Here is a 19,625-nt window from a genome sequence, read left to right as displayed (position 1 = left end):
TTGTCCGTGTTGACCAATTTGGGTTTCCAATCTCTCCAAAAGAATGTGGTGATCGATGGTAGCTCTTTCAATAGTTTAGTAGGACTAGGGTCCAGTATGCAGCTTGAAGGTTTAGAGGCCATGACTATTTTCATCAATGTGTCAAGAGATATAGTATAAAAAAAACTTGAGTGTCTCCCTTGATCCTAGGTCCTGGCAGTGTTGTGTAGACTCACGACAACTGAGCTTTGGAGAAATACGCAGATTTAAAGAGGGGTCCGTAATTTGCTTTCTAATGATCATGATCTTTTTCTTAAACTTGCTTCAGGGCTCAGGTATTTTCTGTATACCAGGGAGGTAGTTTCTTATGACAAATGTTTCTTGTTTTTAGGGGTGCGACTGCATCTAGGGTATTACGCAAGATTAAATTAAGTTCCTCAGTTAGGTGGTTAACCGATTGTTGTACTCTGACTTGGATTCTTGGATTCTTCGGCAGGTACATATGCAGGATGCTACCCTCCGCAGCATGGCTTTCGCTCCAGATCAAAACTTCAAACCTACAACCAAATTTTGACCAAAATTAACCGGAGAGATTACTGCTTCGAGCTCCTTAAACTCAACTCCAAAAAACATCTGGGTCAGATGGTTTAGACCCTTTCTTCTTTAATGTTGCTGCCCTTATCGTCGCCAAGCCTATCTCCAACTTTTTAACCTGTCTCTCCTTTCTGGGGAGGTTCCCATTGCTTGGAATGCAGCCATAGTTCGTCCTTTATTTAAAGGGGGAGATCAAGCTGATCCTAACTGTTATACGCCTATTTCTATTTTGCCCTGTTTATCAAAAGTGTTGGAAAATCTTGTCAATAATCAACTGACTGGCTTTCTTGATGTCCATAGTATTCTCTCGGATATGCAATCTGGTTTCCGCTCAGGCTATGGATGTGTCACTGCAACCTTAAAGGTCCTCAATGATGTCACCATTGCCCTTGATTCTAAGCAATATTTTGCTGCTATTTTTATTGACTTGGCCAAAGCTTTTGATATGTTAGACCATTCCAATCTTGTGGGCCGGCTAAGGAATATTGGTGTCTCTGAGGCGTCTTTGGCCTGGTTTGCTAACTACTTCTCTCAAAGAGTGTAGTGTATAAAAATCTGCTGTCTGAAAATCTGCTGTCTCAGCCACTGCCTGTCACCAAGGGAGTACCCCAAGGCTCGATCCTAGGCCCCATGCTCTTCTCAATTTACATCAACAACATAGCTCAGGCAGTAGGAAGCTCTCTCATCCATTTATATGCAGATGTTACAGTCTTATACTCAGCTGGCCCCTCCCTGGATTTTGTGTTAAATGCTCTACAACAAAGCTTTCTTAGTGTCCAACAAGTTTTCTCTAACTATAACCTTGTTCTGAACACCTCCAAAACAAAGGTCATGTGGTTTGGTAAGAAGAATGCCCCTCTTCCCACAAGTGTTATTGCTACCTCTGAGGGTTTAGAGCTTGAGGTAGTCACCTCATATAAGTACTTGGGAGTATGGCTAGACGGTGCACCGTCCTTCTCTCAGCACATATCAAAAATGCAGGCTAAAGTTAAATGTAGACTTGGTTTCCTCTATCGTAATCGCTCATCTTTCACCCCAGCTGCCAAACTAACCCTGATTCAAATGACCATCCTACCCATGCTAGATTACGGAGACATAATTTATAGATAGGCAGGTAAGCGTACTCTCGAGCAGCTAGATGTGCTTTACCATTCGGCCATCAGATTTGCCACCAATGATCCTTATAGGACACATCACTGCACTATATACTCCTCTGTAAACTGGTCATCTCTCTATACCTGTCGCAAGACCCACCTCTTAGGCCTCACTCCCCCCTATCTGAGATATCTACTGCAGCCCTCATCCTCCACATACATCCTCCTCATCCTCCACGTTCTGACAGTCACATTCTGTTAACGGTCTCGGATGTACACACATCCCTGGGTCGCTCCTCTTTTCAGTTCGCTGCAGCTAGCGACTGGAACGAGCTGCATCAAACACTCAAACTGCCCTTTGTGCTGTTGTCTGTGCCCAATAATGTTGTGTTGCTACCATGTTGTTGTTATGTTGTGTTGCTACCATGCTGTGTTGTCATGTGTTGCTGCCTTGCTATGTTGTTGTATTAGGTCTCTATTCATGTAGTGTTGTGTTGTCTCTCTTGTTGTGATGTGTGTTTTGTCCTATATTTATATTGTATTTATTTATTTGTTTTAATCCCAGGCCCCCGTCCCCGCAGGAGGCCTTTGGCCTTTTGCCTTTTGGTAGGCCGACATTGTAAATAAGAATTTGTACTTAACTGACTTGCCTAGTTAAACAAAGGTTAAATAAAATGTTAAAAAATTCTACACACACACACCTAGTTAAATAAAGGTTAATCATTTAAAAAAAAAAGTATTCACACACTCATATATTTATATATAAACACACACACACATTGTTAGATATTACTGCACCGTTAGAGCTAGGAACAAAAGCATTTCGCTACACCTGAAATTACATCTGCTAAATATGTGTATGTGACCAATAACATGTGATTTGATTTAGTAAAAAAATTATATTTAGCAGCTCCCATTTAGTCAACGCATTTAACCGCTTCGCCAGTCCAAATATCCACACTCCTTTCATGTCACATTAACATATTTTCGCCTATTGAAAACTGAGCTTCCTACTTTACTCATAACATTGCTGCCCTTTACATTAGTTGTAAAATAGATATTTATAGACATTAGTTGCAAGTTAGAATTTCCTTGATTCGCTGGTAGGGAAGGGTGGGGGGAATTGTTTGAAAGTTGCACGCTCACTATTGGTAAGGTGAGACCGGGGGAAGTTGTAACATCTTTGGTCCTTTTATCTATTATAGACCTGTTTGTGATCATTTGTAAAGTTGCTATTTCTTCACCATTCAGAATGTCTAAAGAATCCATATGTTGTTCTGAAATATGAACACAGAAATACTGGACATTTGAACTCTTATTATGGGGGAAATTTGACACAATTACAATCAAGGTCTTGGAATTGGACATGCATTTTTCTGGTCTCGGTTTTGAACACAACACCACACTTTCCGGCACCCAAGATGAGTACCGGCACCTATTTCAGTCTAAATCAAGCACTGGGTATTATTAAACCAAAATTGTTATCAAACATTGTTGCAACATTTGTGCTAACCTTTGTGCTAGAAAATGTAGCTGCTGGGTGTGTTCAAATAACATTGCTGAACTTTTACACACTAATACAAACTGCTTGTGATGTTCTTGGTGACACAGATAACGATCTTCTCAGTGACAAGGGTGTCGAACAAAGGGGCTTGCACAATATTCCAGTCTTTTTTATGAAACATTAAATCTTAAAGCCCCCCCCCCCCCCCCCCACACAAAAAAAATCTAACAGACCGCACTATCAAGCAAATGGTGTTCATTTGTATACTTTACGTAGCTTAGTACATTTCTACAGTAAACATAATAGACAGGGTAACCCAGGGACTACACAACAGCTGACTGTGTATCAACTGTGTATCAGCAGATCAGTCACAAGTGACTGCTAGGTACTGCTTAGAAACTAGCTTGCAGAGCACAGAGCTTGACAGCAGTGACATCCAACACAGTTGAGCAAATTAATTCAAATAATAATTCATGCAAATACTGGTAAAAACAGAGCCGTCGGAGCTTTAAAACTAGTTCAACCAGTAAGGAATCACATATAATATTAAAGTTCAAAATATAGTTTACATACTGTAGGCAGTGGATTGAGCAGGTTAGAAATGATATTTTCATGACATTTTCAGACTTTGGCATTGAAAGCATTTACACACCAATCCATAAATGATTAACCATATTGAATGCTTTCCCACTGAGACATAGAGGGGGTCAATGGACATGCCGATAAGCAAGTGATATAACTGAAAAACAGCATACCATGCTGTTGTCCAATGGTTAAAGGGGCAATCTGCAGTTTTAACAACAACAAAGCCACCGTCCCCTGCCACTGTTATTTGGTACACAACTGAGGGATGGGGCTTGAGAAATGTAACAGTCTCAAATTCAGAAAGCTATGGATGGAAGAACTGACCATCCATGACATCAAAACTATAGTTATAACCATCTTTTGAGGCTATAAAGTATTTATTTAATTGTTTACAATTGCATCATTTACAAACAATTGAGTAAAACAAGCTTATATTTTGAGTTCTGATGGGGTACGACAGATGAACTAAGCTGATGGGACATTTTACAAGTCATATTCTTCAAGAATCAATAGGTATATACACTACCGGTCAAAAGTTTTAGAACACCTAAAATGAAGTTTTTCTTCATTTTTACTACTAAAGGACACCAATAAGAAGAAGAGACTTGCTTGGGCCAAGAAACACGAGCAATGCACATTAGACCGGTGGAAATTTGTCCTTTGGTCTGGAGTCCAAATTGGAGATTTTCGGTTCCAACCGCCGTGTCTTTGAGACGCGGTGTGGGTGAACGGATGATCTCCGCATGTGTATTTCTCACCGTAAAGCAGGGAGGACGAGGTGTTATGGTGTGGGGGTGATTTTCTGGAGACACTGTCTGTGATTGATTTAGAATTCAAGGCACACTTAACCAGCATGGCTACCACAGCATTCTGGAGCGATAAGCCATCCCATCTGGTTTGGGCTTAGTGGGACTACCATTTGTTTTTCAACAGGACAATGACCCAACACACCTCCAGGCTGTGTAAGGGCTATTTTACCAAGAAGGAGAGAGATGGAGTGCTGCATCAGATGACCTGGCCTCCACCATCCCCCGACCTCAACCAAATTGAGATGGTTTGGGATGAGTCGGACTGAGAGAAGGAAAAGCAGCCAACAAGTGCTCAGTATATGTGGGAACTCCTTCAAGACTGTTGTAAAAGCATTCCAGGTGAAGCTGGTTGAGAGAATGCCAAGCGTGTGCAAAGCTGTCATCAAGGCAAGGGTGGCTATTTGAAGAATCTCAAATCTAAAATATATTTTGATTTGTTTAACATGTGCAAAGCTGTCATCAAGGCAAGGGTGGCTATTTGAAGAATCTCAAATCTAAAATATATTTTGATTTGTTTAACACTTTGTTTTGGTTACTACATAATTCCTTATGTGTTATTTCATAGTGTTGATGTCTTCACTATTATTCTGCAATGTAGAAAATAGTAAAAATAAAGAAAAACCCTGAGTAGGTGTTCTAAAACATTTGACCGGTAGTGTATAATTAATTTAAAAGTCCAAAATTGATGTAGCAATCACAGATAGCCTCTAAAAAAGGGACCTAAATGTCCTGTGGCATTAACATTACAGTATTACATATATAATGTATATATACACATACATTTTTTGTGCAAATACACATGATAATTCATGCATACATTTGGTTAATCTAGCACACTGTCATTCTGATTTAATAATTCTAATAAAGCATTCCAAATGAAAAAAGTGGTCCAACTATTTGAAAGCTATTCTTGGACTGTTTATGATTAATACATTTTCTATGGTGATTCTAATTGTATTATTTGGAAATGATTGTTAGTATATAAAACAGATCCTCAAACAGATAATAATTAAACAGAGAGAGTGACAGATATTACATTGCAGTCAACAACACCAGTGCGTCCAGTGCGTCTAGGAACACAATCATTTTCAAATATATTGCACATTTAGTTGTGCATTTAGCTGATGAGATTGGATTTTTCAGTTCCCCTTTGTAGATAGCAGAGGTCCATTGTCCACACTGTAGAGTCTCTGCTTATTTACACAGCAATCCATGTTGGTAAACTTAGTCAAGTTTTTGTTCCCAAAATCCTTAATGCTTTACATGCATATAGTCCATTCGGAGAAACCCTCTAATATAGAAACCTGAGAATAATATTTATGTTAGTTAACTGGTGATCCCTCTCCGATCTGTGGTTTTAGACTTTTGGGGAATGGACATAGTTACAGGACAAGTTCTAGAGGAAAATGTGGTCTTTCTCCGTACTCCCTCATCCTTCCAATCCCTGGTTAAGGCGCCATCTAACAAAATACAGAATAACAAGCAGAAAACATGAGCTCAGATGAAGGCAAGCAGGTGAGATTGAAAACAATTAGGTACCTCGGTTACAATTTTTATTTAGTTAAATTGCTACTGGCCTATTGATGCAGCAGGGTACTTTACCTCAAAGCGGCTGTAGACTTTCCTCCCCTTCCGCATGCTATCGATTCTCTGAAGAAGCTTCTCCCTCTCCTGAGAAGTTCTAGCCGGGCCTCCGATCTGTCGTCGGGCTGATGCTTCCTCCTTACCACTAACACCCCGGTCAGCCTCATCCTGTTTGGCATCATCAGTGACAGCAGATTCTTTAGTGAGTTCTGTCCTGCTCTGGCTGTTAGCAGAAATCTGCTCTAATAGGAGCTTTGTGTCATCTCTTAGGTTGCTGCTAGAGAGTACATTGGCAGTAGATAAATGGTAGTGGGACTGGCTTACTTTAGGTTGCTTCACTGGGGGTGGTATGGGATTGCTTTGATCTGTTGTGCTCTCTGGTTTCATAGTGCTGTTATTCTCTTTGGTCTCATCAGGACTCTGCGATCCATGGGAGGCAGATTCTCCAGGAGCAGTTTTGCTCTTAGTTTCAGGATCACCTGCTATCTTCTCACCTTTAGAAGCTGCAGAACTTCCCGCTTTTTGCTCCTTGTTAAGTTTACTTGGTTTGCCCTCCTTACTGTTATCCACAACGACGGGTGGAGCTGGGGCAGTGTCATGAGAGGCAGTGGATTCAGTTGGGTTTGAGTTGCTTGATGGGACGGATTCCACAAGGACAGGGTTGAATGGTGAGGTAGGTTCAGTTAGGGTATGATTAGGAGAGGAACAAGATTCTTTTGGGGTGAGGTTTGGAGTAGTTCTGGACTTTGTTTGGCCAGGCTTGGGACAAACAACTGATCCACCTGACCCACATGTAAGGGAGGAGTGTGATTTTGTTGGGGTTGGTTTAGAAGATGCACTTGATTCTGTTAGGGTCGGGCCAGTAGATGCACTTGGTTCCGTTGGGGTGGTGCTAGGAAGAGGGTTGAGTTCTCTTGGTGTTGAATTGGTTGAAGCACTAGATTCTGTTGGGGTAGGCTCAGGAGGAGAGCTAGATTTTGTTGGTGTGAGGATGGGAGATTTGTTGGTTTCTTCCATGACATGCTTTGAAGATGGAGGTGAAGAGTTGTAAGAGTCATTGGACACTGAGGCAGGCTTTGGAGAGGAGTTGCATGCTGTTTTGGAATGTTTGAGTGACAAAACCGACTCACATTGGCCAGGACAAGGGGAGGAATAGGATTTTATTGGGTTGGTCTTAGGAGAGGATGACCTCAACTCAGTTGTGGCAATTGTAGACAATGACTCCTTTGTGGAGGGTTTGGGAGAGGTGTTAGATTCCATTGGTGTTGATGAAATTGACCCAACTAAGGTGGACTTGGGTAAGAAACTAGATTCTGTTTGGGTAGGGTTTGGCAGAGGGCTAAATTCTGTTGCAGGGATTGAGGATGAGCAAGATTGCATTGGGGTAGGGCTGAGAGATGCCTTGGAATCTGTTTTGTCCTGCTTATGAGACACACCTGGCTCAGATTGGGTGGGGCTCAGAGGTATGTTGGACTCTACTGTAATAGGTTTAGAGGATGGTAATGGCTGCTTTGACATGGGGATAGATGAACTGGGCTCCTTAAGGGTGGGGGTAAGGGCAGAGCTCAACTCCTTTGCTGCATTTTTTGACGAAGTGAGACTAGTTGAGCTTAAACCTTTTGGTGTCAGATATGAAGATGAGCTAGCTTCTGTTAGTTTGAGTGGAAGAGATGGGTTTAGCTCATTTGAAGCAGGATTGAATGACTTTGGTTTCTTTGGAGATAGTTTATATAAACTGAAATCCTTTGGGGAGATGTTAAAGGTACACTGATTTGAGGTGCTCTTAAGAAATGTACTTTTATCTCTAGGGTTAACTTTAGACACACTTTGGTTCTGACTGTTCTTCAGCTCAATCTTCTCAGTATCAGTAGAGACTCTAAGTAGGCCATCGACACAAGATAATTTATCCCTGAGGAATGTTTTGGAGTCACTTTTGGGAAGTGGAAGGTCTTGCTGTTCTTTATTTTTAGAATGGTGTTCTTTGACATCAAGTAAGGAGCCACATTTTGCCATGGATGTTTCGTTCTCCTGTAACACTGGTGAAGTCTCCAGTGTTTCTGATGATGCTTCTGTTGATGTAGCTGTCTTTTTTATTGAAGTATCTGCTGGATAAAGTGGGGCTTTTGTCAATGTTGTTGGCTTTTTGGTGAAAGTATCTGATGGATTAGGAGGTGCCTCTGTTGATGGAGCTGGCTTATTGGTTGAAGTATCTGCTGGAGCTGGCTTATTGGTTGAAGTATCTGCTGGATTTAGTGTGGCTATTGGAAGGTTAGGTTTTATCCTTGTGACTGGTTCCTTCATTATCAAGTCAATTTGAGTCACTGGTTTTACAGGAGCTTTTTCAGTGCTGCTCTCAGACTCTGCAGCCTTTGCAGCTTTTCGTTTGGCAGCCAACTCTTTAAAAAAAAAAAACCTACTGTCTGGATCATTCATATCTATATAAGATTTATTGCTCAATGAAGATGCCTGGTGTGCTGATTGTATGGTTTTGGGTTTCTCAACTTGAGCAGGTTTGGATGGGTGTGCAGATTCTACCGTTTTGGTTTGTTCTTCATAGGCAGAATTAGGTTGTTCCATTGAAGAAAGCTTGTCAGTGCTCACAGGAAGATACTTTGTCAATTCCTTATCACCCGAATCAGTAGTGATGTCCTCAGATTTCAAAGACTCATTGGTTGAATTATCAACTATCGCTGACTTAAGTCTCCATTCAAAAGGTTCTCTTGTAATGGATCTTCTTTTTCCCAAAACATGAGCGGTCAAGGATAATCTAGATGGGTCATCTTCCTCATTGGCAGTTTCCTCACAGTGTTGGCCAGAGTTAAATTTCTGTTCCTGTGAGATATGCTGTTCGAGTTGTGAGCTGAAGATTAGTGAGGATCTTAGTCTAGAGGTCCTTTGGATAGCAGGGTTGAACCTCCTACGGAATGACTCTTCTCTTTTGGGCTCTTTTACATCCATCTCCTCTGATTTGTCACCTTCAGTGGTTGATGACGACTCCGAAGGTGGTGTAAGTGTTGTTCGGGCATCTAAGCTAACAAGAATGTCTAGTGTTCTTGAGTGTTCTGGGCAGGTGGGCTTGTTTAACCTGAGCCCTGGAATCTTGGGTAACTCTTTGGCACTAAACCTGGGATCTGATACCAGTGGAGCAAATAATTTGCCTTGTGATGGATTAAGGGGCTCTTGAAAGGGGTCATTTCCCATAGGCTGTGGAATGTCTTCCTCTCCTGCATCATCATATGCACTGAGGTATGAGCTGATCCTCCAATCTCGCATCCCCTGCTTTGCACTGGGATCCTGTGTTTTACAGTCAGAACCAGACCTGACAAAAAAAGATCTCTGTTCAAATGGGTGTTGTTGTGTTGGGGAGGTCTGACAGGCATGAGGCTGGCCCGTGCTCAGTCTTTTGGGGTTTGACTGACTAAAGGGACCCTCTCCTGGACTTGATAATTTGTTTGAGCCATGTTCCAGCTCCACAGCAAGGTTTGATGATGACAAATAATTCAGTACAGGGTCATAGTTGTCTGGTGGCTCTATCGCTATTCCATGTGGATACCCAGACTCAGAATACTGATCCATCAAAGGGTACCCTTGGTCCCTGAATTGATCGTAGCCGCTATAACCTGGTTCTAGCCCTGTTCTCTGATAGTGATGCTGTTCCCTGTGTATCTTCCTGTTCTGGGTTGCCGTATCCCCCTCAAAGCTGTGAATGGCTTGGTGCTGCATGAATTGAGAGGAGGAATGTCCGGCATATGTGCCCTCTGCATAACTGTGCCTTTTACAGCCAGCAAACTCCATTGTGTTTGACTGCATCATGGGGTGACCTTGTGTCATAAAAGACTGCTGCTCCAGTTTAAATTGCTGGGAGGAGTACTTGTTGCTGTACATATCTAGTGTACCCTGATCTAGTGAACTGTGGATGGGCTCACACCTTCCAGGAGGCATCATATTCTGAACCATATCCATGCGGTCATCAGAGGAATGTCTAGCCCATTCTACAGGACGAGAGCTGTCTATGGGGAGGAACTTTCTGGGATCTCTGAACAATAGTGTCCGATCACTGCTGTATTGGCTGTCAGATAAACTGCTGTAGTGTGGCATTGGAACAAGGACATGTTCCAGTACCAAAGGTTGGGACTGTGCAAACAGGATCCGGAACTCCTCATCAAAAGTAGTCACAAGCTGTCCAAGGAAGAGGTGAGCCATGCAACGGTGAAGCTTCTCAAAAGACCACATGAAGCTGTGGGCAAAGAGATTAATTAAATTTCATTACATATAATTAAGCAAAATATATGTATTACAATGGAATAAGGCACTCAACTCCATTATTATGCAATTACAAAACAAATCAATTAAACCTATCAATTCCAAATGCTACTTTTTTCTGTAATAGGCTCAGAGAACCAATCTTCCTCATTGGCAGTTTCCAGTATTTACATAGGCACTATTTAACCCCCCACACTCTGAGCAAGTTCGGTCCACAGATCCCCCCCCATTTGCTCTAAATGCCTAACAGGCATTGGGTCTTATTTTCACTGTTTATGGACATGTCCGAAGATTGAGTTTTACTCAAGAATTTACAAAGATCCAGGATTATTTTTACTCAATATACAGCGTGATCCATTCGTGTTGGATAGAAATAAACAACACATTTAGGAAAAACTGCTTTTGTGCTGAAGTGCTCAACATATGTGGGAACTCCTTCAAGACTTGTAAAAGCATTCCTCATGAAGCTGGTTGAGAGAATGCCAAGAGTGTGGAAAGCTGTCATCAAGGCAAAGGGTGGCTACTTTGAAGAATCTCAAATATAAAATATTTTTAGTTTAACGGTTTTTTGGTTACTACATGATTCCATATGTGTTATTTCATAGTTTTGATGTCTTCACTATTATTCTACAATGTAGAATATAGTACAAATAAAGAAAAACCCTAGAATGAGTAGGTGTGTCCAAACTTTTGACTGATACTGAATGTAGGAGCAGGTGAAATACTATTTAAATTGTTTTGTTTTTTCTGGGTGCATCTCCGACGGCCTGTACAGGTCGGAAGCTCATGAGCACAATCTGGTTGGTGTCGTAAAGAACCCAAACTATTATTGCTCATTGTCAATTGTTTGTCAGTGTTGTTTTGTCTCCGATTGTATGCATTTGTTGTTTATGGATGCTGTGTGGCTTGTCTGCTACCAAGTGGCATGTTTTGTTTTGCACTTAAAGAAATTTACTCCAATAAAAATATATGAAAGAAATAAAGCAGTTGCTAATTAAAATGCATCAATACTAATGTTATGTATTTGTTACTACACAGGTGTAAGAGCAACTTAATGTAGTTATTTTCAGATTCACATGACTAAATGTCAGGTTTGAGAAATCATGCAACATTTGTACAAATTTGAAACACTTTGTATCACATTCTTCATTATCGAACCCTCACCTATAGTTTCCACTCAGGACTGCCCTGCAGTCTGTCAGCAAGAAGCGATCCATCATCTGACCCTTGAAGGTCTTCCCAGAGCGACAGTGATAGGTGACCCCTGACACAGTTCTGACACGCATGAACTGCAAGATAAAAACATGTTCTCATTAGATGTTCTCCAAAAAACACTGCAATAAGTGAGAAGCTGTTCAGAAATACCTCAAAGAAGTTAAAGCTAAAGTGAGTAACTCATTTGAGATATTATTTATTTATCCTAGTAATTAGAATCAAGAACGTTAGCTTATTTGGCCAGTAGCCAGTAAGGCTAGCAAGCTAGGATTGATAGGTGGTTAATTAAAGCTAACTGGTAGCCGAGCTAACAAATAATGAAATTGCCTTCCCTTCAGGGAAAAGCACTTTTACCCCTTATCAAGTCTCAAGTTGACAGTTAACATTTTAAAACGTTTAAGCGTATTTTGTATTACTGGTTAATATACGCTAAATAGCTATATATATATCTAACTAACTAACTTGGCTAGCTAGATAGTTCCAGTTAGTTTTCTGATCATGAATGAAGCAGGTAGAATAGCTAACGTTAACTTGTGGTATGGTTATGTGAAATGACAATATTTTCTTGCAATATCGACACAATTTTAATTCATGATTTATGTATTGACCGTTTTTATAGTGGATCACAGACCAACACTACCACCACCTTGGGTCTGGTCTGCGAGGGACCACCGCTGATGAACAACTCTGCACCATTGCATCATCCATAATAACAAACAGGGCAGGTAGGGGTTTTGTGGGTGTGCAACTTTGATTTTCTGTGAAAATAAAATACATTTTTGCAAAGATAGGCTTAAGTCTGCATCTTTCCAGAAAACACGTGTTGTGACTGGAGCTCTGGATTTGCTATGCTGCATTTTTAAAACAGAAATAGCAGAGATGCGCTTTGGAAATAGCAAGTTGGATGTTTTCCTTTCCGTGCCTTGCATAGCCTACTACTGAATGTGGTGCAAATATATGCTCAGATATGACACCATCTTGTGAAGAAGCACAATCATTTCGGCGCCTGAAAAGGTAAAACAATTTGGACGCAGGACATTTCATGAGTCGGATTTAGCCCATTTTTGATTAGACATACAAGGACAAAATAATTAAATATCTATGATTCACATACTGTACATTACATGACAGAGTGTGGACACTTGCTCATCAAACATCTCATACCAAAATCACGGACATTAATATGGAGTTGGTCCCCCCTTTGCTGCTATAACCAACCTCCACTCTTTTGGGAAGGATTTCCACTAGATGTTGGAACATTACTGCGGGGACTTGCTTCCATTCAGCCACAAGAGCATGAGTGAGGTTGGGCACTAATGTTGGGTAATTACGCCTGGTTCGCAGTCGGCGTACCAAATCATCCCAAAGGTGTTCAATGGGGTTGAGGTCAGGGCTCTGTGCATGCCAGTCAAGTTCTTCCACGCCAATCTTGACAAACCATTTCTGTGTGGACCTTGCTTTGTGCACTGTCATGCTGAAACAGGAAAGGGCCGTCCCCAAACTGCTGCCACAAAGTTGGAAGCACAGAATTGTCTAGAATGTCATTGTATGCTTTAGTGTTAAGATTTCCTTTCAATGGAACTAAGGGGCCTAGCCCGAACCATGAAAAAAAGCCCCAGACCATTATTCCTCATCCACCAAAGGTTACAGTTGGCACTATGCATTCAGACAGATAGTGTTCTCCTGGCATCCGCCAAACCCAGAGTCCAATGGCGGCGAGCTTTACACCACTCCAGCCAAAGCTTGGCATTGCATGATCTTAGGTGATCTTAGGCTTGGAAACCCATTGCATGATGCTCCCAAAGAACAGTTCTTGTGATGACGTTGCTTCCAGCGGCAGTTTGGACTCGAGAGTGAGTGTTGCAACTGAGGACAGACTATTTTTACGAGCTATGTGCTTCAGCACTCGGCGGGCCCGTTCTGTGTGGCCTACCAGCCGTTGTTGCTCCTAGACGTTTCCACTGCACAATAACAGCACTTAGAGTTGACCGGGGCTTGTTGGAAAGGTGTCATCCTATGACGGTGCCACGTTGAAAGTCACTGAGCTCTTCAGTACGATCAATTCTACTTCCAATGTTTGTCTATGGAGATTGCATGGCTGTGCGCTCAATTTTATACACCTGTCAACAATGGGTGTGGCTGAAATAGCCGAATCCACACATTTGAAGGAGTGTCCACATACATGATACACTATATATACAAAGGTAAGGATTTTTAGCGAAATATTTATATATTTTTTTATACGGAGAGATAAATGATCAACTAAGGACTATGATACATTTCTGAAAATATGTGGATTCGTTCATGCCTGAGTAAATTGGCTTAGATATGTCAGCATGTTGACACACCCTTTTCGGAGTGAGAATATTCTACAGGTATGTGTCTTGAACGTATACCCCAGATATAGCTCTGGACTCATACAGTAGCAGGTAGATTTCGGAGGTCCAGATTGGATGCATGTAGAAACTGTCCCATAACAGAGAATATCCTAGCTCTGTATTTGAAATGAAGGACATGTGTATCTGGAGCATGTCTACTCCTTATATCTAATAAAATGTCAGATATCTGGTAATATATAGATAAAGATGTCCCCTAATATTGACCGTTTTCTTTCAGTGTATTTACAGAAGTACATTTGAATTGATTACTACTGCTTAACCATTGTCATAACCCTAACCTTTTTCTCTCAGATTTCAAGTTATCACCTTGGACCTTAGTGGAGAAGCTGACCCTGTATAGTCGTGCGATGACCAATCAACGCTCAGTATAGCTTGGATGGGCTGTTGATGTTAGCATTACCTAGCATGCGGTGGGCTTGCTTAAACACCCACATGGCAATCAGCTGTTGGCGATCAAGCGTTCATTGCCTCTAATGGAAACATCAGGTAGAGATCTATTTCAGAAACTCATTTGCAGGCTTATTCTAGTAATCTATGGGGTCTATTTCTCTCATCATCTATTCATCTCTCATGGCTAACTGGCATATACCGTAAGACATAAGCCTTTAGCTCAGGTAGACAATAGGTCTAGGTTTTAGATTATCATGTCACTCTCACTGTGTACACTTTGCATCCTGCAGATGCATCAGATACTGCTAGTCAGTATCAGTAGGACAGATGGCTATTTATGCTATTTACAGTGCATTCGGAAAGTATTCAGACCCTTTAACATGTTCCACATTTTGTTACGTTACAGCCTTATACTAAAATGGATTAAATAGTTTTTTCCCCTCATTAATCTACACACAATGCCCCATAATGACAAAGCAAAACTGGTTTCTAAAAATGTTAGCAAAAAAAAGAAGAATGAAATTAAAGTACTTTGTTGAAACACATTTGGCAGCGTTTACAGCTTCGAGCCTTCTTGGCTATGACACTACAAGCTTGGCACAGCTGTATTTGGGGAGTTTCTCAAATTCTTCTCTGCAGTTCCTCTCAAGCTCTGTCAGGTTGGATGGGGAGAGTCGCTGCACAGCTATTTTTAAAAACATCCCCACAGCCTGATGCTGCCACCACCATGCTTCACTTCCAACATGACGCTTGGCATCCAGGCCAGAGTTCAATCTTGGTTTCATCTGAACAGAGAATCTTGTTTCTCATGGTCTGAGAGTCCTTTAGGTGTCTTTTGGCTAACTCCAAGCGGGCTGTCATGTGCCTTATTCTGAGGAGTGGCTTCCGTCTTGCCACTCTACCATAAAGGCCTGATTGGTGGAGTGCTGCAGAGATGCTTTTCCTTCTGGAAGGTTCTCCCATCTCCACAGAGGAACTCTGGAGCTCTGTCAGAGTGACCATCAGATTCTTAGTCACCTTCCTGACAAAGGTCCTTCTCCCCTGATTGCTCAGTTTGGCCTGGCGACCAGCTCTAGGAAGAGTTTGGGTGGTTCCAAACTTCTTACATTTAAGAATGATGGAGGGCACTGTGTTCTTGGGGACCTTCAATGCTGCAGAACATTTGTGGTACCCTTCCCCAGATCTGTGCCTCGACACAATCCTGTCTTGGAGCTCTACGGACAATACCTTAAGGTCTGCCGTGAAGCATTGATCCATGTATACGGGTAAGAGTCTAGCTACAGTTTCAGATATTATACATTTCTAATTTTGTCAGAAAGTTGTTTTCATTGCAAGTTAAAGCTTACTGTTAGCTAGCTAGCTGATGTTAGATCGCTGGCTCGCTAGTTAACATTGTATGATCTGTGTAGTAATGTTCTCTCAGTAATCCATTTGCATTGGTAGTTATAGCCTAACTAGCTAAAATTGAACCTATTTGATGAACTTTAGCTAGCTGTGACAATCTGTTTGTTTTGATAGTACTTTATGGATTGGGATTACGGTTCATTGTTTAGCTAGCTATCTACATGTTTAAACAAAAGACCCCAAGTTAAAGTTTACTGTTAGATAGCTAGCTAACGTTAGATGCCTGGCTCGCTAGCTAACATTACGTGTAGTAATGTAGTAATATTATCTCAGAATGACATTTGCATTGCTAGTTATAGCCTAATGTTAGCTAGCTACCATTGAACCTATTTGGTTAACTTTAGCTAGCTATGACAATCGTTTTTTTTATTGCTAGTACTCTATGGATTGGGAGTATGGTTCATTGTTTAGCTAGGATGTCTAAACAAAAGACTCCACTTTGCCAGATGATTGCATGACCCATCAAGTTAGCCAGGTGTGTCTGATGGTGAATATGTTTATCTATTGTATAATAATGCTAAAATATTTGTATCTGGAATTTGTCTTTCAGCATCAGTAGAACACGCCTGACTGTACTCCACCAGTCATACAAGGAGAATGATCTAATGCTTCCCATCAAAAAGAGAGCTGGCCCAAGCAAGCACAGGTTGCACCTGAAGCATGAGGACTTGCAGCGAGTTGTGAACTTCCTCAACAACTACGCAGAGGATAATGTAATAGTATTACCAGGACACCACCCAGGACACATCACTTCGGTGGAAAGCTGCTGCCATCCCATGTGACAAAAGCAGGGGTGTGGTGTCTCTAAAGGAATTGATGACAACACTTGGTATGTAAAGCATAAACAACACATTTAGATTATTTAATTTACCTCCAATATGATTGGCACTACTTTTATTGATCTCACATTATTATGTATTTTCCAGAGGTACGTGTAGTTGGGCTGTCTTCCTTCAGGTATCTGCAGAGAAAATTGCTGCCCCACATCTCAAGCACTAAGCCCAGGACAGACCTGTGCTGGCAGTGCCAGAGGAACAACTATCAGGTCTTCAGGTCTGCCAGAAGCTATTAAGTCAGCCAAGCTGAAGAAGCAAGAGCAGCATCTCCTGCTTGTTCAGAGTGAGCATTCTGTCTACCAGAAGATGGTTGCTGACTGCAAGACCACCTGTCAAGACCTGCAGTTGTATCTGGGGGCCCCTACTGAACCTGCAAGTAAAGACATCAGGATGCATTACTGCTTTGATTTTGCTCAACAAGTAAGCAATATTTCCTCCTTTATACTGATTAAGGACAAAGATAGATAGATAGATAGATAGATTGATAGAGTGATAGAGTACCAGTCAAAGGTTTGGACACAACTACAGTACTCATTCAAGGGTTTTTCTTTATTTAGACTATTTTCTACATTGTAGAATAATAGCAAAGACATCAAAACTATGAAATAACACATATGGAATCATGTAGTAACCAAGAAAGTGTTAAACAAATCAAAATATATTTTAGATTCTTCAAAGTAGCCACCCTTTGCCTTGATAACAGCTTTGCACACTCTTGGCATTCCCTCAACCAGCTTCATGATGCATTTCAATTACCAGTTGTGCCTTCTTAAAAGTTAATTTGTGGAATTTCTTTCCTTCTTAAAACTTCTTAAGGCTAGGGGGCACTATTTTCACAACCAGATGAAAAGTGTGCCCAAAGTAAACTGCCTGCTACTCAGGCCCAGAGGCTAGGATATACATATTATTAGTAGATAGAAAACTCTGAAGTTTCTAAAACTGTTTGAAGGATGTCTGTGAGTATAATAAAACTTATTTGGCAGGCGAAACCCAGAGTACAAACAATCCAGGAAAAAAACACTCTCTTTTCAATGGGGTTTCAATGGAAATCTAGAATTCTAAGGTAGTTGCTTGCAGTTCCTATCGCTTCCACTAGATGTCAACAGTCTTTAGAAATTGGTTGATGTTTTTCCTTTGAGAAATGGAGAAGTAGGGCTGTCCAGAACAAGGGTCGAGTGAAGTGTACTGTTGTGGTTGAGGCGCGCGACCTGAAAGCACGCTACACTTTGTTTTCCTCCGTTATTGAACACAGTTTATTCCGTCTTAAATTTGATCGATTATTTACATTTAAAAATACCTAAAGTTGGATTAGGAAAGTTGTTTCAAATGTTTGGATCAAGTTTACAGGTAACTAATTAGATAATGTATAGTCATGTTGCGGGATTTGGAACCGGTGTATTTTCTGAATCATACGTGCTAAATAAGTTGACATTTTGGATATATAACGACAGAATATATCGAACAAAAGGACCATTTATGATGTTTAATGGACATATTGGTGTGCCAACAGAAGAAGATCTTCAAAGGTAAGGCATGCATTATATGTTATTTCTGACTTTTGTGTTGTGCCTGGCGGGTTCAATTAGGATTTTCATGTGTATGTTTGATGGGGTGCTATCCTCAGATAATAGCATGGTTTGCTTTCGCCGTAAAGCCTTTTTTGAAATCTGACACTGTGGCTGGATTAACAAGAAGTTCATCGTTAAACCCATGTGTAACACTTGTATGATTTATGAATTATTATTATGAGTATTTCTGTTTTTGAATTTGGCGCACTGCTATTTCACTGGGTGTTGTTAACAGAATTGGCGCAGGAAGGGATCACTAAGAAGTTAATGCATTTGAGCCAATCAGTTGTGTTGTGACAAGGTAGGGGTGGTTTACAGAAGATAGCCCTATTATGTCAAGAACAGCTCAAATAAGCAAAGAGAAACGACAGTCGATCATTACCTTAACACATGAAGGGGGTCAATCCAGAAAATGTCAAGAACTTTGAAAGTGCAGTTGCTAAAACCATCAGGCGCTATGATGTAACTGGCTCCATGAGGACCGCCTCTGCTGCAGAGGATACGTTCATTAGAGTTACCAGCCTCAGAAATAGCATCCCAAATAAATGATTCACAGAGTTCAAGTAACAGACACATCTCAACATCAACTGTTCAGAGGAGACGTGAATCAGGCCTTCATGGTCAAATTGCTGCAAAGAAACCACTACTAAAGGACACCAATAAGAAGAAGAGACTTGCTTGGGCCAAGAAACACGAGCAATGGACATTAGACCGGTGGAGGAACAAGTTAGTGCTCTGGTATTGTGCCTGGGCTATCATTCACAAGCTCCACCACAGTCTGGACCTTGACTTCCTGATCACAGGCCACACGAAGTTTGCTCCCAACTGGTTCTTCGGCCTCATCAAGCAGCACGTCAGAAAGACCAGAGTGAACACTTTTTCCGAGATTGCTGGTGTTGTGAAGGACAGCTCTGTGACTGGTCAACATCCCACCACTGGTTGGACTGGAGGATGGTACGGTGCTGGTGGAAAGCTATGGCTGGCAACAACACCTGACTCCGTACTTCAGGCCGCTGCCACAGATCAGTACCAGCACTTCAGGTGAGTATCATATTCATTGCATTGTATGAGGTTATTCTTCTCATCTAAACTTGGGAGGTGAATTGATGTTATGCAAGGTTGTAATTTCTTCTAAATATGTTTTCTTACTTCCTGTTTTACAGCTTCGATGCTCTTGAGCCTGGTGTTGTTGTCGCCAATGAGTATTCGGACCAGGTTTCAGATGCTGCGCAACGGTGACATCCTTCCTCCCATAGATGGTACAAACAACTACACTAACTAACTACAAAAGGACATAAACAGGAATTACTATAAACTATAAATACAACAACAAACAAAAAACAACTAGCATTGTCATATGACTGGTGATCAGGAGCCCCTTCCCTTTGTATACTGAACAAA

At 41.2% G+C, this 19,625-nt stretch overlaps 1 protein-coding gene across 3 annotated transcripts in view; it reads right to left on the bottom strand.

Annotated features, from left to right (window-relative positions):
* Positions 1–2,964: 2,964 nt before the first annotated feature.
* Positions 2,965–19,625, bottom strand: part of LOC109889756 (protein FAM83H) — a 46,531-nt gene continuing 29,870 nt past the window's right edge. For 2 of the 3 annotated variants that reach the window (XM_020481438.2, XM_020481439.2), the window contains exons 4-6: positions 11,577–11,701; positions 6,168–10,386; positions 2,965–6,025 (exon numbers count right to left, since the gene is read on the bottom strand). In XM_020481438.2, the coding sequence (XP_020337027.1) occupies positions 6,014–6,025; positions 6,168–10,386; positions 11,577–11,701 (4,356 nt within the window). In that variant the 3' untranslated portion in view covers positions 2,965–6,013. Of the gene's footprint in view, positions 6,026–6,167; positions 10,387–11,576; positions 11,702–19,625 lie in introns of those variants that run through there. The other variant, XM_020481444.2, reaches the window with a different exon arrangement.

This window comes from Oncorhynchus kisutch, linkage group LG4 (genome assembly GCF_002021735.2).
Source record: "Oncorhynchus kisutch isolate 150728-3 linkage group LG4, Okis_V2, whole genome shotgun sequence".
NCBI lineage: Eukaryota > Metazoa > Chordata > Actinopteri > Salmoniformes > Salmonidae > Oncorhynchus > Oncorhynchus kisutch.
The sequence above is the reverse complement of the archived record's forward strand: the minus strand, read 5'-3'. Positions and strand labels throughout refer to the sequence as shown.